This window comes from Phragmites australis, chromosome 7, assembly GCF_958298935.1.
Source record: "Phragmites australis chromosome 7, lpPhrAust1.1, whole genome shotgun sequence".
NCBI classification, from domain to species: Eukaryota; Viridiplantae; Streptophyta; class Magnoliopsida; order Poales; family Poaceae; genus Phragmites; species Phragmites australis.
Genome location: NC_084927.1, coordinates 23,715,381 through 23,730,278, shown reverse-complemented (window position 1 = coordinate 23,730,278; position 14,898 = coordinate 23,715,381). Strand labels below are relative to the sequence as shown.

At 42.1% G+C, this 14,898-nt stretch overlaps 1 protein-coding gene across 1 annotated transcript; it reads right to left on the bottom strand.

The window, feature by feature from the left end:
• Positions 1-5,800: 5,800 nt before the first annotated feature.
• LOC133924255 (ultraviolet-B receptor UVR8-like) lies at positions 5,801-12,551 on the bottom strand. The gene is made up of 11 exons (XM_062369705.1): positions 12,115-12,551; positions 11,689-12,022; positions 11,426-11,507; positions 10,834-10,989; positions 9,918-10,091; positions 9,086-9,157; positions 6,891-6,962; positions 6,604-6,722; positions 6,391-6,476; positions 6,262-6,314; positions 5,801-6,150 (listed from the first exon to the last, which is right to left on the bottom strand). The coding sequence occupies exons 1-11, from the start codon at positions 12,200-12,202 to the stop codon at positions 6,058-6,060; spliced, it is 1,329 nt and encodes a 442-aa protein (XP_062225689.1). The 5' UTR covers positions 12,203-12,551; the 3' UTR covers positions 5,801-6,057.
• Between the last annotated feature and the right edge of the window lie 2,347 nt (positions 12,552-14,898).

The window sequence follows — 14,898 nt, the reverse complement described above, 5'->3', positions numbered from 1 at the left end:
TTTGAGCATTGAGGCACTAATGATCCTTCAAGCAAACATCATCGACTTGTTACTTTTGGAGGTTGCTGCCTCCTAGATGGCTTGGAGGTGGTTGCACCATTGAGCCCTTCAAATAAGCTTGTGAATGAGCCACGGTGGTGTTTGTGAGAGGCTTTGAGCACGTCTTGCCGGAGCGGTAAAGTGTTACTTTAGTGGAATCGAGGTATTGAGCAGTTCATTATTCTATTTCAATTTAAGATCAAGTTGTTCGATGTGAGCCTTTTCTCATGTGAGAATTGGATAGTTGATAGAGAATCGGTTAAAAGCTTGAACTCACCTCAACATGGATTAGGGGTGATCGGCAAATCACCGATATCATGGGATAAACTTTAAGTGTCATCTCTTGAGCTATTTACTTTATTGTTGAGCTATTTATTTTCAAGCAATTTAACTTATGCAATTTATCTTCCGAGAATATAAATTGTTGCATGTCACCCTAGGATTGCAAACCTTGACATATCACTTAGTTGTTTCATATTGCTCTAGTGTTCTTTAGTTTATTTCTGCAAGTTTTTTTTATCACTATGCAATTAGTTTTAAAACCGTATATTCATCCCCCTCTAGTTGGTATCCTAGATCCTACACATAACTATTTTAAAATCCCCATGGCAATATATATCAACATAGGCAAGTATAAAAAAGAGAGAATATTACATCAAAACATGAAAACAGTTCAGCCATGATTCATCACTGAACATTGTCATCTTCTTATGGCTCTATCACGTACATAATGAATTAGATACCCATGACAGAGGGCATGAACACGGGTGGAAGCATAGTCGGTCAAAATCATATCTGCAAAGGATAAACTCCTATGTTGCAAAGTAACACATGTAAGGTATGCATGAGATTAATTAGCCAAATATATCAGCCTATGTCATAGTATTAACAAGAAACTTGTAATACTAAAATCCATAAGCTTTAGAGGTAAATGGCAAAGGAATTTCACTTTGAGAAGACTATTCTGTATTTAATTCTAATAAGGCAGGGAATAAGAGTGTCAAATAAAGAAACATTAATTGTATTTGGAGTTGGAGCTCATTTCCACTTACCCATCCAATGGGCATCTTAGGAGACCTCGACCCCCGCAACTTTGGGACATATGGCTTTAATGTACTCCTAATTTCATTATAGAAATCAAACAATCTTAGGACTACAGTAATTATAGATTAAGATGGTGAATCATTTTACTTGAAAATTTTCTACGTACCTGTGAATTTACTTTCTTCCACCGTTGGTTAACAGTGCCATTCTTATGCTGCAAACATGCCATGACTTTAAAAAAAATATCATGGCACCAAGAATAAAAAGACGCTGGGTTAAGCCATGCACCTGCTTATCTCAAGTTTTGAATCCTTTAAGTCCTACTGCTGTACATGGAAGCTTATGTTGCAATACCTTGAGCTGAATATTATATCTGCAAATTATTCACTTGGATTATTTGGATGAAACCTATTGCAACCCAACTGCAAAAGAGAAACCAAGTCCAATAGATCATTTAGATCCCCTACTTTTCTAGAAATGTAGATCTTGCAGGACGCAACCTATATGTGTCCATCTGCTGGATAATAAGATCAGCTCAAAACACAATAAAATAGGCAATAGTGAGATAAACCAAGGAACCAACATAGAAGGATGTCTGGTTGGAAGGTAGAACAAATCAAAAGTAACAAGCCTACACTGTTGGACCATTCTAGAGCTGAATTATGTGGTAATTTGATATACCACATTTCGTACCAAAACATGGAAGCCAATGGAATATAACCATTTGTATTTCCATATCACATAAGTGATGCTGTAACAAATATGCATAATTGTAGGAAGAATTCAACAAACAAAATGGAACCAAAACACCTTGATGTTGTGACAGCTCTGATAACCCTCAAAATTAGCTTATGATGTCCTACATGTCAAGCCAAAATTGCTGCACAAAAATAAAAGCCAATCTGAAAGAAATCTCCAGCCTGTATTAGCTCTATCTATTTAAGTGATATCGATAGCGCACCAAATAACATATTACCAATAGATGTCAAATGTTCAGCTAGAGCAAGCAGGACCAATTAAAAGAAAAATTTGCAAAATGCATATGATTTCCACTCGTGCATTGCAGGTACACAGATGATCATTAACATTCCTAGTTTCTCTATTATGATAATAACATGAGGCTATAAATCTGTTTGATGGTCCAAAAACTCGGATCATTCACATTCAGTATAAATGTAGGTAAACATGTAATAATTATTCCTAACCGAATGTGTACCCATCACCGACTTTCATGAGCCCCAAGGTAGAAAAATGTGCTTATTTGTTTGTCAAGTTATAAGGTAGATATAATCCAACTATCCTTCACTTATGGCACATTACCTAAGACATGACAATTCAGCTATGATGCTTCAATTATTTAGCGGAGCTGAAAATGAAATACGGGAGACCAAAAATTGATCATAATGTGCATGCATATGTGAAACCATCAATACTGCAAATTCTTGTCATATCCAAAAAACATCACCTACTCATGAAAGGCAACTGATATTGTGGTTCGACCTTTCAGGTTCTCTACTTCTAAACATCTACAAATGACACTTTTTTTATTCAAAAAATTTTCATTAAATTAATTTAGCTAACACTTGATGACATCTACTGGCTACTGCACCCTAGAGAAGTGAACTCCGACACCTTTTTTTCTTCTAGATGGATACTTAGTAAACTAAAACTTAGAAAAGGAGCTGCGTATATACATTGCTGCTATGAAGCCTCATCCCCAACGGAAATCCATGCACATAAATAAAATCAACCAAGACAAAACATGCATACCCGAAGGGACCAACCCAAAGATTTACCTTTGACGATGTTTCCTTGACCAGATCGTTGGCACTCGCATCAACACCGGCAGCGAACGCACGGTCTAGCTGCTCCCTGGTCATTTCATTGCTGTAGCGAAAATGGTCCAATTAGACCATGATTATAATTTGGTGATTAATAATAATATAGTCAATGGAACTAACATGTTTGTCAAGAATATATGTTAGTATGTCTCATGAATAAAATATATGAAGAAGCCACCGCAGCCGGGACAAAGTTGGACTAAATTGGAGAAGTCTTAGGAAGATTTGCCTCACCGGATGGTCCGATGCTCTGGGTGTTGAACTCACCGGAGCATATTTGGCAAAGGGGAGATAGGCCTAATGACCTCACCGGAAGGTCCGGTGATCAGAGAAGATAAACATCGAAGCATCTTGTCTAGAGAAGGTTGCAGCCATTGAAGTTGAAGATCAAAGCACCAGATGGTCCGGTGATCAAAGTGTTGCACACACTGGACAATGAATAATGTAAAGAGGCAGAATGAAGTTCAACACATCAGATGATCCGATGATGAAGGTTGTGCATACCAGAGCATTATTTCCAGAGAGGGTGCCATTGGCTCGGTTGGCTGAAGTCAACTCACCCGATAGTCCTGTGATGAAGTTATGTGCACCGAATGCTTACACTAGAGCAATTTACACCGAGAAGAAGAAAATGCTCGGATGGCTCAGGATAAATCACCGGATAGTCCGGTGATGGAGATGAAGTATACACCAGAGTGTCCGGTGTTCACAAAGGCTTGAGTGAGGTTCTAACGGCTAGTTTATGAGAGTGTACTCATCGGATGATCCGATGTTAACTATTATTCTCACCAGATCATCCGGTGTTAACAACTTTTATGAGATGTTGGTTTAATGGCTAGTGCGCGGGTTTGAGGCTATAAATACCCCTTTACTCAGTTATTTGATGTAGTGGCGTGCTGCTGGAGTCCAGAGAAGTTCATATACACCTGAGAAGACTCCAAGCCACCAAAGTATTTAAAGTGATTATCCAAGACGATTAAGCACAAGATTAGTGAGTGATTAGTGCTTATAGGTCTAGAAAGAGTGTTGCTAGGTGATTGCTGCCTAGAGAGTGAATCAAAGAGTAATCCAACCTTATACTAAGTGGTACGTCGGCACCTTGGAGTCTTGGTGACTTGCCGACAAGCTTGTTGATCCTCAACTTGGTGTGGAGCGGTGGCAAGGCGATTGTGCGGGGACGCGAAGACCCCTGCCTTGGTGGCTCAAGCTCCGAAGTGATCACGGCAGCAAGGAACCGAAAGAGAGGCTAGTGGTGAGATATTATCTTGGTGGTTTGGTGGCTTGGTGATTCATCCGGGTGGAGACATTATCTTTGTGACTTGGGGGCTCAAGAGCCGTGACCGGGTGCTGACCAAGAGCATATCCTTTGTGAAGCTCTAACGTAGACTAGGGATGGTATTCATGCCATCGATACCACGAGAAAAAAATCTCATGTGCCGAGTTTATTCTCAACCATATTTACGTTTCCATATTTATATTCTTGCATTTTACCTTCTTAGATAGGTTGCAAGTGCTTTGATCGGTAGATTAGACACACTAGATAAACCTAGAGTACATTTAGATAGAATTTGATATAGGTTTATCTTGTGTTGCCTTTGGATCCAAAATAGTTCTAAGTGTCCTAATTCACCCCCTCTCTTAGGATGTCATTGATCCATTCAATTGCCGAAAATCCCTGCACCCAAATAAAATCAACCAAGATGAGATCCACAGACCATAATAGAGCAACACGAAGATTCACCTCTGAGGTGGTTTCGTCCACTAGATCATCGGTATTGGCGTTACCAGCAGTGGTGAGTAGGTGGTATAGCTGGTCCTCGGCAAGTTCGTCGCCGACAATTGCGAGGCAGCAACAGGCTGTGTCCATGCCACGCTCAGCGGAGACCTACCGCGAGGGGGCCTGACCATCCGTGGTGACACCGTTCACGCCACTGTGGAGGCTGGCCACGAAGCCTAGGTGGCAAGGAGGCAGCGCGTGGAACTGAGGAGGTGGACGAGCACGGCCTGCGCAAGCGACGCGTAGCTGGCTGGAGCCGAGGACCACGTTCTTAGAGACCTCCTATGCGGACCGCGGCTGTAGCGGCCCCGTGCAGGTAGACCCCTATGGCTTGGTCGATCCAGGCAGGGAGCCAAGAAGGGAAGGAAACAGGAGCTTCGAGCAGTGTGAGGCAGGGGTGATGGGACGAGAGGGAGGCGGGAAGGAGGCGAGCGAGGGACACGAGAAGAGGGGCACCAATATTTCGAGAGGGGGAGATATTTTTCAAGGCACGCAATGAGACACCGCTGCGTGAACCGCACCACAGGGGTGCGTTGGGATGTGGCCGCACATCGTGCCACAGATGCTGCTAGGGTAGGGGTACTGTGGCCCGTGGACGCGAGGCATGCGCGGAGGTGGCACGCGAAGCAAGGAGGTGGATGAGTGTGGCCTGCGTAATCGCTTACCCCTGCCGGAGGGATGATTGGACGAGGAGGAGAGCCGAGGAAGTGGTGACTAGTTGCAGTTGGAGGGCCGATGGTGGCAGCACGGAACAGGCAGGAGCTAGAGGTGCTTGGGGGCGGCGGCGCGTCGAGGGAATGAGGTGCACGGAGGGAGACCAGGCGTCGGGCGAGTAAGACAAGGGGAGGAGAAATCGAGAGCGCTCTGGAGCACAGATATTTTCAAATATCAGCCGAGCGAACTAAGCATCAGCACGTACACTAGCTGAATGACGCGGTGGAGCGCTCCGCTGGCATCAAGCACCGCTCGGGTCACAAGAATTTCACTAATGTGAATAGCACGGTTGGCCACCCGCGCTCTCATATGTAGTAATATGCAAAAGCAGTGTTTTTTTTACCAAGACAGAAAAAATCTATTAAAAAAAAGATGACTCGGTTGGTTATCTGCAAGTGAGAAGAATGAGAATGAAGAACTTATTGTACCCTCCAATGTAATGTCAAAGATACAACACACATCTTAACAGCAGTGCAGGTTGACTTTGCTAGGCACCTCTAAGAGGTGGATTACACATCACTGCTGAGAAGCAGTGGTGCCATCTCAAGTCTCAACAAAAGCACTTCTACGGCGGAAACAACGAAACAAGGCACCAAGTGTTCATAGTACTACTACGGTTAAGGAGGGCCGTGGATGGTAGAACTACGACCGCACACGCATTCTCTTTACATCATTCTCTGGCACATTTGCATCAGCCCCGTTGCCGCGCGCCGTGCCTTCGCCTGATTTAGGAACCTACAGATGAACACGAAAGAAACTTCAGTAATGGTACCGAATGAATCGGGGTGCTGTCGAATGTTTTGGTTGTAATTTGTTTCGAGTCAAACACATGTGAACTGAACTCACGTTTTCATCAGGGACTATAGCATATCTTTCTGATGGCGAGACCCACACTTTAGCTGAAAACATCAAGAGGCAACATCAGTTGCCTGTCTGTAAGTGCATCTGCAGGTACTGCAGCGCGTTGATACAAACCTGTAAATGGAACTGCTGATGATGACTCTAACTTCGTGCAGCCAGAACCGTCAGGGCTTAAGGTATGAATCATCACCGGTGCGTTCCTTCAGGATGAAACAATATGATAGATATATTGTTAGCTCAAAAGACTATAGATAGCAAAGGCTAGAACAAACAAATGCTCTATTTAGAGGGAGAAGATATTGAGCAGGTGCACTAGATAGGAACCACCTGTCAACTATTTCACCATTACCAAGCTGTCCACTGGTACCCCTTCCCCATGAGAAAACATTTTTCTTTTCGGTAAGGGCAAGTGTATGCCTCCATCCACAAGCAACTTGGGAAACTTTCTGTGGTGACCAAAGTAATAAAAGAAAGTTAGCTATTGTTATTCACATGAGTCAATAAAGAAACTTTGACCATAAGTATTGTGGCTATGAATTTTATGATTCATGTAGGACATGGATCATTAGTTGAGAACAAGTTCTAGCATTAGCCCTCCCGCAAACATGCCGTACCTGTTCCTCTGGAAAATGAACCTGTATTGGGGAACAGTGATCATCATTGTCACCAACTCCAACTTGTCCAAACTGCAGGATCGAAATATGAGACACAATCAGTGTAAAAAATGATAAAGAAACCCACATGGACAAGTGAAAATAAAATACATATGAAACAAACATGACAAACAAGTGGTGCATCCAGCCAGTATCATCTTTCAGAACAATAGAGCGGAAACTCAAGCAAAGCTCCAGATACAAATCGAGCTGAGCTCAACCTGTTCCTAGAGTAGTAAACAGGACAAGCTGAGGTTGGAACTTAGAACTAACCACTTTACATTAAGATTGAGTTACTAACAAATGGCGCATATTTGTTGACTCAATAAGGGCTTCCATAGGTATAACTGAATGTTTCTGAGACCAGGTATAACGGAGTCGCAATTGAGATAAAAGACCAAATATTTTAGTTCCCATTAAACCAGAATAAATTGAACCACGGTGAAAAATACTCCACCACTGGGCACTGGCTGTCAAAGTATATAAGAGACATATCAAAGGATTTTTTATAGATCATATCAAAGGATATGTTCCTCCGTTTATGGAGCAATAGCCGATGTTGTTTAATATTGTTTGCAAAAAGAAATACATCTATAGGCTATAGCAGAAGTGCTAAATAGTGCTCCACTAAATGTAGTTTTTCGTGGAGCATTGGTGGGAAACAAACTAGTGGAATGGCGTAAACTTGTAGCAAGAATTCCAAATGTCCAGTTGAACAGTTTTAAGGATGCATTCAGATAGGGATTGCATCAAAATGGACTTTTTTCAGTCAACTTGATGTATAAGTCTCTTGTGAGCAATGGTACTGCAAATATAAACAAAGAACTATGGAAGCTAAAACTGCCCTTGAAAATTAAGATATTTATGTGGTACTTAAAGAGAGGTGTAATATTAACCAAAGACAACTTAGCTAGACGGAATTGGAATGGGAGTAAAAAATGACGTTTTTGTAGCAGCAATGAGACTATACAACACTTGTTTTTTGACTGTTTCTTTGCTAAGTTTCTTTGGAGAACTGCCCACATTGCTTTTAATTTAGATCCCCCTAGTAGTACCGATAATATGTTTGGTGATGGGCTTATGGGGATGAGATCAAAATAGAAATCGCAATTATTAGTGGGGGCTTCTGCATTATGTTAGGCTTCATGGCTTAATAGAAATGGCATGGTCTTTGACAAATCATCAATTAAATCTTACATTCAGGTTATCAACAGAGGAACATACTGCCTCCGCTACCGGGCGCAACTACAGCGCAGTGAGGAAGGCAAGGACATGATTCATCTTGCATGCCGCAGGTTGGAGACAGAGGTAATGCAAATTTTCAGCAGGCAAGGATGGAGATTTAGTAATAGGATTAGTGTCTAATAATTTCTCTCATCCAAAACTATGTTGGTGCTTTTGATTATTGCTTATTAGCATCATGGTTTTGTGATGATGGCAGCCTAGTGCTGAAACTTTGTAATAACTAACAGTTTGATGCTTCTTCGGAAGTTGAGGCTGGGATATTATTTCATTATCTAAAAAAGGAAAGAAAAAGGGGATTGGTCCTCCAAAAAAAAATGAAAAAATGGTGGCCTACTAGGCTAGTCCAGGGGCTTAAAAACCCTAATTAGAATAAAATCAAATGATTAGAGGGATAACCGAAGGGCTCAACACCTACACCAATATACCTGGAGATTTTGTCATGACTCCATGCATGATGGCAAGCCATCAGCCCATCAGCAAGGAGGAAATCTATTTTTGTATCACCAGATTGGATATAGCTTAAAGTTGTGTAAAAAATAAGCATATGTAGAGACTAGATCTGTCATCTGTCCCTCTACTGGAGAACAACGTAGAGACTAGATCATGTTAATCGAAATAAGAATAATGACCTCATTCTGAACTCTGAACTTAGTTTGCCAAGTTGACTAAGGAGATAGTCCATCTAGTTTTCGCTGTGTAAATGAACTTATCAACCATCATGGCAACTTTCATCATATGTAAGCAACTATACGTGTGCACACAGAAAAGTTTACTTATCGGCACCAGAGATTTATTTTTCAATGTTTCTCTTTTGCATTCATTGATAGAACTACATAATAAAATGCTTGTGTGTGCAGTTTGAATCAGATACCAATTATGGGGCATAAAAAGAAGTAGCGGCACAAAGATACCTTGTTCCATCCCCATCCGTAAAGCTTTCCCTCTGATGTAAGTGCCATCGTATGCCTCCAACCACCTGAAATCTAAATCAGCAGAACGTACGTATATAAACCTTTCTTCTGAAACTCAAATAGTAATCAAGAAGACTTAAAGACAAGCTAATTTAGTATGAAATAGAGATTTTTTCTGGGCTAAGCAGTGTAGGATAAAGTTCCCATTTGTTTGGGAGACATCCCTCAGGTTTTTTTCTCCCAAATAAGAAAACACTTGTACATTATAAACAGCACCCTGTGTAGAAAGTAAATTCTTCAAATCGTCAGCATGAGGTATATCTATGTCAGCCTGTGCATGGAAGCATTGTCTTGCAATGTGCCCAGATGTGTATGTCTATGTCAGCCTGTGCATGGAAGCATTGTCTTTCTAAAGCCCAACAAAGCGAAAACTAAGCATGTGATTGTATTAATCCTTCATAAAACCATGTCTAAGCATTGTCTTTCTAAAGCCCAGATGTGTATGTCTATGTCAGCCTGTGCATGGAAGAATTGTCTTTCTAAAGCCCAACAAAGTGAAAACTAAACATGTGATTGTATTAATCCTTCATAAAACCATGTCTAAGCATTGTCTTTTGGATCGATCGTTTGATTTATGACCACCTGTGTGGGACTAGTTGCTTCCTATTTGTAATTTTCTCTTCGTCTTGATGGGCCGGCTTCGGTTGCGTTTATGACTTTCTCGGGTCGTTGTATAAGAACTATGTTCTCTTAATTTCTTCTTAATGCAAAGTTATCCTGCGTATTCGAGAGAAAAAAAACCTTGTCAGGGCATGTTGCTATAAGTTATTACCTGGGATATAGTGCTATCTTTCAAAGCTTCTAGTTTATGAGGAACTAAATGATCTTCAAAATCACCATGTCCCAATTGACCATATTTGCTCCAACCGTAAGTGTACAGCTTACCAGAGGAGGAAATAGTAATGGTATGGCGCCATCCACATGCAACAAGCGCCATCTTCTCACCCTACAAAAGGGAAAACATAGGAATATAGACCAAGCTAGAAAAACAGAACAAACAGAAATAATATTAAGAACGAACTATATACGAGAATAGAACCAAATGAACCACATCCTAATGACAGTTGCCCTAATATTGAAAGCATTAGTAAGATCAAACTGCAGGGAAACTGATTCTGCGACAAGGTTATTTCGATTTGTTCCACAGGTAATTTACTGTTCAATTATTAGTAAGGTTCACCCTTTTCACAATCGATGTAACCAATAAATCAGATATTTAACCTCCACTCTGCACTTGGATGATGACACACTAGTGCTTCACTTTGTCAAAACTGGAAAAAGTAAAGTGGCAGTACTCCATGCTTATGGTTTCCGAGAATAAATCACAGGGAGAACGACTACACAAGCACATAAAGCTGACATTAATCAGCTGAAAGAACTCTATTTCTATGTGCTCCAATCGTTCTATCGAAAAAGAAGATTGACTTCCGACAGTGTTTTCGGATGAGGAATGTTTCAAGATGAAAGCATGGGTCCAGGTAGGAAAGGAGTAACTCACAGCTGAGATATGCCCAGTTGACATGTTTCAGGGATCAAATAAAGAATAATGAGTGAATTTCGATTTTGCAACAGGTCCAAGATGGAATGATCAATATTGATGCAGTATCAAGTGTTGAAGAGGTTAGTAGAACATCAGTTGAGTGGACATGATTTCAAACTTAAAAAGTCAAGCCAATTAAATAATTTACCTCCACAGAAGATACTTTTTCAGGTATGAAACGATCATTACGGTCACCAAGACCTAAGTTTCCATATTGACCCCAGCCCCATCCATATAGGTCGCCATCTTCAGTTACTGCAGCAGTATGTTCGGCACCAGCAGCGATTATTTTCACACAAATACCCTATAAACATTTTGGACCATGAGCACTTAACATCATTGCACAGGGTAGTGAAAAATGTTGATGGTTCACCCCCAGAAGCAAAAATATGTAACAGGTGAGCGCAATGTTCACATCACCATTACATGGGGAACCATAATGAAAACACATCAACGGTGCGTCTCATGATTATAGTAATACAGCTAGTACATGGGTGTGAATCAAGACATATGAGGTAAGCTATCTATCACATCCATTACTTCGACTCATATTCATGATTTTACATAGACATCTTCCCACACATGATACACAAAGCATTGCTTTCAAAGCTAATAATGAATAAATATCCAAGGATAATAAGGCAGTCCTAAAATTTTCCTTGTATGATCTAGATCTACTACATCTTGTAAGAAATTTGTTTGCAATCTCAATATTTCTTCAAGAAAGAACAACATTCTACCTCGAAAGCTTGAATCTTTTGTGGGAGCAGCGAGTCTTCAGAAGTTCCAAGACCTAGCTGTCCATTTTGGTTACGGCCCCAACTAAAACAAACAAACAAACAAACAATCATTAGATAGTAAAATACCGGTCAAGCAAAACTCAGCAATAAGAGCAACAGAAATCAATGATGTGAAAACTTGACATCATTTATATAAAAAAATCTCATGAATAAGCTTTCCCGAGATTATAGCATGTTCAGTTCACTGCTGATAGCTGCCTCACCTCTGCACTTCACCGGCCATGGTCACGGCAAGGCAATGGCTATCCCCGCAGGCAATCTGCTTGATCTTTATCCCCTGCAGCGCCTTGACCGGCTGAGGCGTGAAGACGTCGCTGGAATTTCCATGCCCGAGTCTCCCGAAGTCGCCCCACCCCCAGCTATAGACCTGCAGTTCGTCCTCGGAGTATGCGGTGGTGTGGTCCGCCCCGCAGATGACCGACGTGATCCCCGGCGCGTCGAACCCGCTCAGCACCGTGGGCACGAGCCGGTCCTCCGCGTCGCCGTGCCCGAGCTGGCCGTCCTCCCCCCTGCCCCACGAGCACAGCACATTGCCCGCTGCAAAAGCAAGCGCGACCACTCGTCAGCGACGACCGCAACCAACCCGAACGGCATTCGACGGAATGCCCCTACGCGACGGAGTGGCTTACTGAGGAGCGCGACGGAGTGGCTGGCGCCGGCGGAGACGAGCACGACGACCGGCGGCGGGGCGTCGGGGGCAGCCATGGCCGCGTCCATCTCTCCGATCGTGCCGCCCGCCGCGTCCACCAACTACCGCGTGTCCAGGCGCCAATCGCACGGAGGCGTAGCGCGACGGCGAGCGGCGAACGGGAGGAAGCTAGCGCCGAAGCGGGGCGGAGTGCGTGCGGGGCCTGGACGCGGGATTTAAGCAGGGGAGACGGGCACGGCGGCCGCGATGGGATGGGCGACCCGCCGTATTAATGGCTAGCGTACAAGCCCCACACCCCCCACGTGACGCGAAAGCCGCTCGCCTCGCCTGAGACTGTGCTCTAGCAGTGGCGAGCGGGTGGGTTCAGCTCGCTGATTGGCGTGTCGCCGTGCCATTAAGGAGGGAGGGACGAGGTGTGGACGACGACCCCGGCTTCCCTAGCTGCGTTGGGGGAGGGGCGGGTCTGGGTGACGTATATGACCTGTGGGGTAGGATTGGTGCTGGGCCCACTTTGCAGAGAGTGGGTGAGAGGCAGGACTTGGGTTCGGAGGCGGTGGAGGGCGGGAAAGGAGGACCGCTCGTCCTGCTCGCGGAGCGAAGAGACCAGAGCGCGCGACGTCGCCTTCCCCAACTTATCTGAATTTTTAATACTCTCTCTCTAGTCCCAGTCCATCTCTCTCCTGCAACTCTTTTTTTTTAAGAGAAAACGGCTAGAACTTTCATCATTCTTCAGCTGATCTTCTTTGTCCAATAATTTTCAGCCAGGATCATGGTCCTCAGGCAGGATCTGCATCTTATACTGAATATATTGTTCCATTTGCATGGTGTCACACTCGCAAAAGAAAAATATTCATGATATCGATCACCCAATGGAACGTAGTGGGGGCGGAGCTCCATTACGGCCAGGGTGGTCCATGTTCCATGCCTCCCATTTTCCGATTCAAATTTCGCGGTTCCAATCAAAATCCATGACTTTTTAGCAATGTGCCTAGTCGTATTATAGCTTATACTAACCATGAGTAAGTCATATGGTGAACATACAAGATAAAATCTACCTCCAATCATCATTCTTTTTTAAAAAAAATATAACTCAAATTCAAAACATATGTCATCGTAGAATACGTACAATTACCTTTTCGGAACTATACGTGTCTCTTAGCAATAGTTCAAGCTCGATCCACCGATGATCTAACCGGGCAGCAAAACGTTGCGCAATATGGTGCGCGTGATCTAATGATCTGGACCCTAGGCGCCCCTCTTCAGAGTTAAATGGTTTGAACGGGCAGGACGGAGGACCTATAGCAGGAGATTAAAAAGTCTACATGCGAATAGGATGATAAGGTTGGATGACCACCACTATGGTGCTACACTAACCAGTAAGGTCGCTTGTGTAAATAGCACGGTTGGACTTGTTACAATATTTTTTTCAGCATTATAATTCAATTTACATTGTAAATTTAGACATATGAACGATCAATACCTATTATCCAACTTCTAAATTCTATAACGATTCAATCAAAATTATGGCGAAGTTTGGCATTTTGCCTCAAAGCCCAGCTATATACGGGGTCTTTTAAGGCTAAAACTGAGCTATCTGCTCAGCTTCCACCTGGACTATAGTATAACCACGATCGACTAACGGAGAACGTACGTTTACAGGGAGCCTTTGTAATGCTTAAGACAAACCGGTTTGCACGCACTTGTTTCAGAAAAAAATTTACAAAAAGAGCAAAACGATCTAATAAAGTGTAAACTACCACTACTAGAGAAAAACTATCTCCGACCTCTCATCTCTAATTATTGATAAAGAAACATGTTTGAGATATAACTAAAAGTAACTGTTGATAACTTCTAGCCAAGTCTATAACGGATTATAGTTATGAACTGTTATAAATAAGTGAGGACGAAAATATTCAAATAGAATATATATCCTATTAAGATAAGAAATGTTGAGTAGTTTGATGGTAGGTGGGCTCATATGAAGACGGGAGGTCTCCAATTTGATTTTCACTAGCGTCTAACAAGTGCGGAGCTGATTTTATTTTTACATATTAGATACACTAATTATTAACAGATGAATTATAGATGGACTAATTATATATATCACTTCGTTCAACTATTACTGATGGACTTTTTAACTGTTACAGATCAAGTTTCTCTAGTAGTGTACGTACGTTAAAGTGGCAAATCGATCCAACGTCCAAGGTACTTAGGTAATAGTCTGTTGCTACTAAGCTGATCGTGCCCACCCATTTGTTAATAGTCCAACATGACATTGATGTCCGGCATCGACACGGTGTGATGATATCAAATTATTGTATCCTAACGCAGTTAATCCCCCGTTTTCAGTCTGAAGTCAAAAGGCTATTTGGTTCGTCTACACTTGCGCACCGTGCGTGAGATGCGGTAACACGGCACGGCCACCGCTATAAACGAGTCTGATTAGCCCGCCTAAGTCGTGCTCGTTTTTATTTAGCTATGTAAAACACGATAAAAGAAGATAAAAAATGATTCACAAATTTTGTATATTTCAATATTTATTTATAAAATTATTAATGTTAAGCATATTTAATTAATTATAGAGAAAATAATGGTACTTTTATGTATGTATATAGTTTTAACATGTAGGTAACATAATACTAACCTTAAAAAAATGTTTTTTAGCTCTAGATATTTTCCTTTGCATTTTAGATTTTTTCAGCTAATTTATTAATGTAACTAATATTTATTTTGATATTTTCCTAAATTTCTCGAAAGCTCGACT

What these genes read in the sequence shown, in the direction of transcription:
- LOC133924255 (XM_062369705.1), bottom strand. Translation starts at nt 12,202, where the DNA reads ATGGACGCGGCCATGGCTGCCCCCGACGCCCCGCCGCCGGTCGTCGTG. An exon ending in AAAAGATTCAAGCTTTCGAG is followed by an intron (nt 10,990 to 11,425) that starts GTAGAATGTTGT and finishes AAATGTTTATAG; the next exon opens with GGTATTTGTGTGAAAATAAT. An exon ending in AAAAAGTATCTTCTGTGGAG is followed by an intron (nt 10,092 to 10,833) that starts GTAAATTATTTA and finishes TCCCTTTTGTAG; the next exon opens with GGTGAGAAGATGGCGCTTGT.